Below are 10,326 nucleotides of genomic sequence, written 5' to 3' on the forward strand. Positions count from 1 at the left end.
ACTGGCCGAAATAAAATTTTATAGTACCCTGATGATGACAATAGATTATAGTCGAAATATCGGTTCAAATAAAATCTTTTAAAAATATTTATCGACAATTTATCGATGTATACATATGTGAATTTATGTATATATATGTCAAATAGGGATCGAATTCGTCTTTTCATTCTTAAGAAACCACACCGGGAATGCATTACAGCAACCAAGAAGAAATTGTATAAAATGGAAGGCCTCTCTGATGACACAAAAATCCGATTATAAAAAATGTTTCAAGTATTGGATTATATCCTTATATAAGTGGATTTCAGTTAATGAAAGGTACTTTAAACAGAATAATATCGACTACCAAAAAAAACTTGTATTTGAATTTTCTGAGATAATTATTGAAAATTTTTTGAGGAAGAGGTTTGTAATGATTTCAGTTAATGAAAGGTACTTTAAACAGAATAATATCGACTACCAAAAAAAACTTGTATTTGAATTTTCTGAGATAATTATTGAAAATTTTTGATAAAGGTTGTATGTTTATCCAATACTAGATATGTTGAACTCTTAGTTCTTGTTATCACGAAAGAAAATATTGATTAGGACTTCTTTTAAATTTAGTCATTTAATTTCTCTATAAAAAGAAATTAAGCTTCGATAGAGGTAAAGTTAACTTTTTTATCTAAATAATTAATATATATTCTTGTACTTATATGGTACTTATATGTACTTATATTTTTCGACGTTGAATGTGTACTGATTACAATCTATATACAAATCAACGTAACTCCTGTGGTACCACAATGGGCCATTATTTGTGCTTAAGTGGGCTTTTTGGGATACAAGACCGCCACTCCAACCCAACCCCATGGTATTAAAATGAAGTTGAAATTATATGTCAAGTTATCAGAAACAGCACGTGTCTAGTAATATACTAAAAATCTATTTCAAACCTTTTTTATAATTAGTCTATAAGTTTCCTGAGTTTATATAATGAGACATATTTTGATTTTATGTGGCTATCAGAGGTGTATACATAACTGAATTTAATATGGGGTTTTGGAAAACTGTTTCATTATATTTAATATAAAATGATCCGATATATTGTAGACGAGGTGAGAATCTCATATCTTCGCATGTATACTATGAGTATGATAAAAAAATAAGTAATACTGCAATTTAGCAAAATGATTATATATTTAATATTACGAATTTATTAGCTCACTATGTAACATTTCGGTTTTCACAAATTTTAACTACAAAAAACTTTTAATAATTTACCATCATCAACATTTTAAACGAAAAGATAAAAGTAAAACAGAATCCTTGGAATGTAAATTAAACTTTTATTTTATTCCATAAATTGAAGTGATGTACTACAAGATAACGATTCACAAAAGACTGGTGCTGCGGTCAAAGTACCTTATCTCGTATGAATTATAAAAAAGCAGGATAAAAATTAAAGTATTTCTCAACTTAAAAAGCTTTTTTGATGCCAGTGCAGAATTAATGTACACATAAATATCACAGTGCTGTCAGATTAAATACCACATAAAAAATTACAATTTTTTCTTACATATTTACAAGTTCTTCACAGAAATACTCGTGTTTTTAATATGAAATAAACATATTTTTATGCTTTAACAGAAAATGAATCGTTTTTCAAAAGGTAATAATAATAAAAGAAAATGGAAAAGGTGTAAGATGAAAATAACTTCGTTAGAGTGATGTGAGCGGCTCTGGAATCAGAAATACATATGTCATAGCAGTCTATATTACATAGAAGACTTAACAACTTGTAGGGGAAATATCTAATAACAAGGAATTAAAAATGTAGTCTACCTGGAATAAATTACAATATAAACCTCAAAGGTGACCTAACCTCATTAAGTTAAGATATTATGGAAGAGAAAATTTAATAAATTAATATTAAATTTATTTAATATATAATAATTAATTTAATATTATTAATTTTCAATTATTTTAGTATTTAGATGTTGCTAAAATTAAATTCCTTTATTAAAAAATCATGTTTTTTCATATAAATATAAAAAATAAAAATATAAAAAATTATATAAATCAAAAAAGCTGGTGGTGCAATTATTCTCCACTGCTCTTACTTTAGTTTTCCAACCAAAAATTTTTTAAAGCAAGGTTAAGTGCATAATTTTTAGCATTATATTCTTAACCAATTTCTCAGGACCTCATTATATTACTGCTGGTTTTACCTTTATAGCACAATGAGTAAAATGAGTAAAAGGAAAAGTTGTGCGCTGCCTCAAGAGCTCTTCACAGGAAACCATTTCACAAATTCTATTTATGCGGTTCAAGAACGTGTAGGTGGTAGCGGTAAAAGCGCATGTGATGGATGCTATGAGTTAAAAAAAATGAACTTAAAAGAACAATGGAAATAAAAATAAAATATTTTTTAAAAAAATTTAAAATTTAAAATTTCAATCTGTAATGCATTTAATTGTTTATTCAAAGAAATAGTAAAGCGAACTTTTAGGTGTGCTGGATTTTATTTGAAAAAGTCTATATTATTTTTTAAATGGCAAATTCTTGCTTATGCTTTGTATTTATAATATAGTTAATTAATATGATCCATATGTCGTTGTGCTTTGATTGAATAATAGTGGATTTACACTAGAGCTTTGTTTCTAATTTTAGCTGTCAAAAATGTCAAACTGAAATCAAAGAGCAAAAATATTAATTCACATGTCAAACCATTGCTAGAGTTATAATATGTGCATAATGATATGTATGGAATATATGATATATAACAGTTTTGTTTCATTTTATATGAAAATTTCATTCATTCCCTAAAACTATTTACAATAGCATACTTTCTGCTCAAAAAGTACTCAAATTTTGTAAATAAAATACATAAATTTAAATTTTATTCCAAATTTATATTATCTCCTTCAAAATATGCTCCTTCTGAAGCGATACATATATGCCAACGCTTAATCCAATCTTCCATACACTTTTCGTAGGCCCATGAAGGTATAGCTTTTAGTTCCTTCAGCGAATTCTCTTTTACCAACTCAATCGACTCAAAACGCTTACCACGAAGGCACAATCTGAGTTTCGGGAACAGGAAAAAGTCGCACGGATCCAGGTTTGGCGAATATGGTGCTGTGCGATGACAGTGGTGTCGTGTTTGGTCAAAAAATCGCGCACAACAAGAACTTTCCATAGTAAAAATCGCTAAATACACTTGAGGTAGTCTCACATTAACAGCTGCTGTAAACAAACTAATTGACAGATGCGCTCAAATTTGTACCATATGTCAAGAAAGTGTGTACCAATATAACAAAAAAAAAGTTTTTGAAAAAGGTCTATTACTTAAGGAGTAGTTAACAAACAACAAAATCCGGGTACTTTTTGAGCAAAAGGTAAGTTTGTATCACACAGTACTGTACTACACACAGTACTGTGAACTGGCGAAATTAAAATCAAATTTATTGTAATTTGTAAAAATTTCCATAGATATCTTTCTGATAAGACCTTGTACTGTTGTCGAAATCAAGAATAATTTGAAATGATAGCTAAAATTACAAACAAAACTCTCGTGTGAATCCAGTATAAGATTATTTATAATTTATTAGGATGACTGAATATATTTATTTGCCCCAGCAATTTTGTAATACGGGTAACAAAATAGTGTGAAATAGCTATTTATTTGCTTGGATTTGTTTGAATTTAATTACAATAAAACTGAGATTAATTTACTGATAGTTAGATAGTAGACATGTATTTGAAATGTTGTCTCGACTAATAGACAACCGGATAGAGTGATATGCAAAGAGCCATCGTTGAACAAATTTGTCTTCTAACGCTTAACAGAATGTCTCTATTATTGCCTTACAAAGCTCTTCGCACACTTAATCCATAATAGTGCATAAAAAAAACTAAATTTCTAAATTATTATTTTAAATTTATATAATTTATTTTATGTATTATAAAGATTGAATAAGGATAAAATTTGCGTTATTTTTAAAATGTTTAATTTTATTCAATCATTTAGTATTAAATTTAAAATAAAAAATTTCAAAAGTAGCCAATGGCATATTTTGCATATAATCGTTGACAAATATTTAATTCTATGTGAAATATGGTATAGTGTGGGCGGATTTGTGATGACCTTTTATAGCCAAAAGCCCGGCGGTTGTGTTGATTTTTTTGGCGTGGTTACAAATGTTTTCAATTAATTTTACGTATTTCTTGTAATTATTGTTATTGTTGGTAGTACCTTTTTCAAAAAGGTTACAACGTTGGTTAAAAATATATATAACATATATATTTGATAACATTTACGACATATTATAAGCATTTTATTTTTAATGATTGTAACCGATGGATGTATTAACTATTTAAGATATTGTGTATCCACGATGAATATAAATACGGAATAAAATTTGCTTAATCTTAATATGATTATGAAATATACATATGTGTAATAAATTTCCTCCCTGGTAATTTTTCATATAAAAAAAAAAATTATTATACTTACTTTCTTCAAAATATTTCATCAATTACTTTAATATGACTTTAATGAACTCAATTTGGTGTACTTCATAAAATCTTTTTGTTCATATGTGCAGAAAAAATTGGGAAATAATTTTTTAGTGAGAAAGTATAATTTTCTGCCATATAAACTTAAACTATTATTTTCCGAAATTTCAGTTCACATGCACTATAACTTGTGCAATGCTGAAATTTCCGCTGAAAATTGCCTTCCATTTGTGGCGGAAGGTAAAAAGTTTTGATGAGATGAAATGAAATGAAATTTCACATGAGTTTACTTAAGGGCGGGCAACCTAATTGAAAATCAGAAAATATATTTTTTTTTGTAATTCTTTAGAAACAAAAAAACAAACAAAAATATGCTCTCTTAAATTCAAATTAAATTTTAAGAATATTACTTAAATTATATTTTAAAAAAGTTATTTAAAAGAGTAGCAATAAATAATTTTACATAATTGATTTATAATAAAAAAATAATTATAAAATTTTTCTTCGCTGTTCTAAAATAAATCAATTCTTTTGAAATAACTAAATATGCTCTTAAGATATTTAAAGATATAGCCATATATATTTTCTATGAGTGTAAAACGTAGTTGATCAAAAGTAGGATCCTTCGTAAACCACAAGCATTTGGTGATAAATATCTTAGCTGCATCCTAAGGATTTGGTGGATAAGCAGAAACTATTACATTTTTTTGCTCCAACGATGGAATATAAGAATATGTCCCACATAATCATCGATTGTAATTAAAAATGTATTGGATATACTCTGAACAAGCAATTTTATGAAATTTGTTAGGAAGCATTTAACGGGAATCCACAATAGAAGAAAAAACATCAAAGAAGAATAGGGAGTTTCGTAGAATTAGTTAAAGTGCAACTTACCATACAGGATTTTTTACAGAGTTTATATATTTTTTTAAAGAGTTAGAAGAACTGATGATGATATTATACTTAGAAGACAAAAATTGATCATTTTTTTATAAGTAACCATTCAGCACCATAGTTCTTGTCGATTAACTCTCTGAAATATGTTTCAGAGCATAATAAACAAATACTTAGCTTTAAATTCATGCGCTAACTAAACTGTAATGTGCTTTGACTCTGCTTAGTGATGGACTTTATGTATCAAAATTTTTATATACTGTTACTATTTAGAGATTTTAGATACTAATGTCCTCTTTTATCTTCCGTTTACTTTTCATATTTCTTTAGGAAAGTTGAAACTATTTACATACCTTTATAATATTATAATGCAACTAATTTGAGAATTTATTAATAATAATAATCATAAGTCAATAAAATCAGAGTTATAATGATTTAAATATAATAATAAATTTTATTATTTTTACTATTGTATTAGAGAAACTCAAGTAAGTATTTCTGTTTAAATTGATTTTTCTAAATCTTTTAATTACACGTTCTTAACAGAAAATTGCTTACTTAGTTTTTTTAGGTTCTATGCAATTTTCGTTTAAATTATTGTCAAATTAAATACTCGTACATAGTATCTCCTTCTCGCCCTTTGTCCCACGTTCCCTTCATTAATAAATGTAAAAATTTGTCCGTACATCGGTTAAAAGACAAATCCGGAACAGTTTTGCGATGTCAACGTCCAGTATTTTTCTTGTCATTTTCTTTTATTTTACGGTTGTTCAATTATTTAAAACCAAATCTTATTGAAGTTAAGTGCTTCGACATGATTTTGACTTTTCTGAAGGCAAATCCACAAAGTTTCTTTTATTTAGATAGAAAATAAAATAAAATAAAATCCAAAAGGATGTGACTATTACTTTACATCCTTTGAATAATTTTGCAATTGAATTCCATCCCAGACAGATAAGCAAGAACATTAAGCAATTCATTTTTTCACTTGAAAACGTTAAACTTTGGTTCTCATCTGGTCAGTTTTTAATTAAATATTTATTAGACAATTTATTGTCAAAACTTAACCAAACTTAACTGAAAATTATTATTCAAGAAACTTTTTTTTGCATATATTATCATTTAATTTGTTAAAGTATTGTGGCATATTATTTTATTTTTAAATCTATTGGTTGGCTGAGTGACGACCTTAGCCAACAACGATCTCTTCAGTCTAAGTAATATTTAGTCGACGTTCTGTGAACACACGTATGGATACTGTATTCTAGGTTTTCACACCGTACTGTATAGTTGATAAGAGAAATTATAATTAAAAATTTAATATCTTTATATTGTCAGACTAGCTTATTTATATAGAAATTGATCAATTGTTTTCTCTTCTTTGCTTATTTTAACATCATCAGTACTGATAGTAAAAAACATGGCGTAACAGTGTGATTTACAACCGGGTCATACTCCTATTCTGAATAACTGAAGTATGCGATCACTCTATTGCGATAATAGACTACGTTAAGCACTTTCAAACACGAATTTCATCTAAAAGTGAATAAAAAGAAAATACAAACTTTTACATCAATGGCTGTAAGCTTAATAAAGAGTCAGCTCTGAGGCCTTCTTAAATAATTTAGAACCGTAGTTGTCTGTTCCATTGCCTAACCACTGTAGATATAAAGTAGAGCTTCTAGTGATCGAAGTAACAGCTGTCTATTTAGGCAGGCAAGCGGTAACCAACAATAAATATATACTCGGATAGACAGATGGTCATTAAATCAATTAACTTGCTTAAAATTTCTTGGCTGCTCTTAATGATATCAGCACAGTTTTCAGTGTGCGCCTTATATAGGTCCCGGGTCATGACGAAATTGAAAATCGTTAAACTACCTAGACGAGGTATTACAACCATCCTTCGCAAATTTGACAGAGAGGGTAACAAAACTTCATATTACTACTTGAAAATTATTACTGAAAAATAGTGTTATTCAGATGATCAGAGAGACTTACTCAGTCTAGCAAGAGAGAACATATCTAAGATTATGACTTCTATATTCGATTACTGGCTATTTGTGTATATTTTTAAACTGAAAATAAAACTAGAACGTTGTAGAAGTTGCAAAAATGAGAAAGTGGAAGAACTCTATTGTAGCTTCCCAGCTTAAGTCAAAGGCAAAATAAATTTTTTTGGCATTTATGATTTCGTCTTCTTTTTAGCGAAGTCTCCAGTACTAATATTAAAAATGGGTTGAGCTTTGTTAGGACTTCGAAATTGTTGTATAATTAACAAACATTTAAGGCCCAATGTGGTATTACTATAGATCGTAGGTTGTAAGTGAAATTGTCAATTAGAATGACTGTCTAGAAACCTCACGAAATATGAAGTGTACTGTTTTTAGGATTTATTAACAAAGCTTAGAAAACAAATTTAAGATTATTGCAAATGTCTTATTAAGTAGTTCAGTTACTAAATGTTTAAAACTCTAAGTGCTTAAAATTTAATTTCATACTAAAGCCTTTTTATTATTTTTAATATTATTAATTTAAATTCATAATAATAAAACAAGTATTTTTATTATTAATTCATTCCATATTACTGCATAAATATTTATTTGCTGTATTTTCTCAACTCTCAGATTAACAAGAACTATTACTAAAATAATTTTGGTAATTGAAATTTTCTTAATCATAAAACTTTTGTTTATGGATTCTTTTCCACTGGCTTAAATTTTTTAAGATTGCTAGAACAATCCAATAATTTACAATATTTTGTATTGGTTTCTGTCTTTTTTGGTTATGTCCGTTTATAGATGTTTTCTATATGAAACAAAAAAATTGAATATGCTTATTAAATACTATGTAGTCTAAATTAAACAAATATTTAATATTAAAATTTATCTTAATATTTATTTAAAATAACTAAATTAGATATACAACAGCATTAACTCTGTGCAAAAATAGCATAGATACTACTTAAACAAGCAATTTCTTAGGAATTTCTTCTTCAAATTCATTATTCAATTAAAACTTTATACAAGTAATATATTTTTTAAGTGAACATATTTTTTTTTATAACACAAATTCTTAATTATATTTTTAACAGCAATTTAATAAGATTTGTTTAAAATTTTAACATTTCACACTTTGTCAAGTATAAACCTCAAAAAGCTGTAACCTTTATAATATATTTTATTTTATTAAGCTATTAAATCGAATGACATACCTCAAGTTTTTATTCATTCATAAATGTCTAAAGAAGTATTTTTTGATGATTTAATCATAAAATTTTGAAAGAAATATTTTTTACACTTAATTTTTAATGATTTTCAACGCAAAATAAATTCGCACCTACAGGAATAGGAAACAATTACCATTAAACACGTTTTCCTTCTGTGTTCCTTAAAATATTATACCCAGTTTTATAGAAGGTTCATTTAAATTTGAATTTATTGCCTTCAAAAATAATAGAAATATAACGAAACGCAAATTAAAAGATATCTGAATACACACATTTCTTTTTGTTTGCAGCGAAGTAAATATGATATAAAAAAATGGTCAATATGACTATAATTCTGGCTAATAGAGAACGATAACCTCGTGAAAAGTTGCTCGAAGTAATATATCAATAGGAAATCGAAACCTAGTCATTAGAATGGTTGCTTAGTTGGTTGCAGTGGCAGGCCATTAGATAACATCCATATAACTCAATTAGCGATTTTTCGCCGTTTTGTATCACATTCCTCAAAGGAACTCTAGTGTAGAAGAGTAGAGACTAAATTCATCCCGCCGAATTTACATAATTTAACAGCTCTTTCGTCTTCACTGATGAACGGTCTGATAAACTATCAAAGAAGTGTAATCCTAAGAACCTATATCTTCTGGATGCCAAAGCAGGACATTTACAGAGAAAATGTATTATAGTTTCTTTTCCTGTGGGTTTCACTAACTTCTGCAGTGTGGATTATAGTGAATACACAATCACACATTTTCGTAGCATGGGTTCCTATACACCAATGACCAAAAAAAATTGCAGTAAGAGTTGCAGTGTTTAAACGGTCTCTTTTCATAAGTTCCGAGGATCTATTTTTATTATAGGTGAATTATGTTGCATATGACTTCAGTGTTTTCCATCTGTTATTGGCAAGTTGCAGAAAGTAGAAAAAGGTGCTTCTCTTAATGGTCTCGAGGGTAATATGAACCGGGTTATGATTGCTGCTTGGCTGTCAATAGAAATGGTTATACTACTTCTGTCCTCGATGTGACTTGCAATTTGCCAACAGGCTTCTCTAATTGCTACCTGGTTGGTTACCGTGGTCTCATTAGGTAGCCTAAGAGAATTATATTTACTTATCATGTACCCCAATATTGTTTTTGTTTAGTGTTCGATTTTCTTTTTCAACAAAAATGAAGTTATAGAATTTTCGTATCTAGATACAGATACAAGGTACATGAAATAAAATTTATTCGAGTAAGATACAAGGTATAGCAGTACGTACTTAACTACAGTATTTAGATACTTATATCTATGAACATTATAACACTGATTAATATGTTTGAAAACAGTTATATTTAATTACTGTTCACATTTAATCATTTCCCGATTAATAAGACTTGTTCAAAATAAATACAGAACTGTTATCCAAAAAAATGCATAATGAGTGATAAATTTATTTATGCAATTTTTTATTGCTTTCAAAAGCTATAATTAATTAAAACAGTAATAAAAATTGAGTTTTTATCGAAATGTGTTTATGATTGTTATTATTGTTTTATTTTTCAACGTATTTTGTTTCACAAAAGCATATCATTTCATTAAATACAAATTTATCAGATGTTTTTATTCCCATAATAGAAAAATTTATTTTTATAGTCACTTGAGTGCTTCGCAATTATATATTATTTTTGGCTTTTTAATGTCATATGTCTTCGATTATA

At 27.5% G+C, this 10,326-nt stretch overlaps 1 protein-coding gene across 1 annotated transcript in view; it reads left to right on the forward strand.

Annotated features, from left to right (window-relative positions):
* The window catches only part of LOC119676474 (structural maintenance of chromosomes protein 4-like), a 16,114-nt gene extending 6,461 nt beyond the window's left edge, over window positions 1–9,653 (forward strand). Inside the window, exon 8 of the mRNA XM_038087713.1 lies at window positions 9,513–9,653. Coding sequence (XP_037943641.1) covers window positions 9,513–9,653 — 141 coding nt within the window. The remainder of the gene's footprint in view (window positions 1–9,512) is intronic.
* The last annotated feature ends 673 nt before the right edge of the window (window positions 9,654–10,326 follow it).

The sequence above is a fragment of the Teleopsis dalmanni genome, chromosome 2 (assembly GCF_002237135.1).
Source record: "Teleopsis dalmanni isolate 2A chromosome 2, ASM223713v2, whole genome shotgun sequence".
In the NCBI taxonomy this organism is placed as follows: Eukaryota; Metazoa; Arthropoda; class Insecta; order Diptera; family Diopsidae; genus Teleopsis; species Teleopsis dalmanni.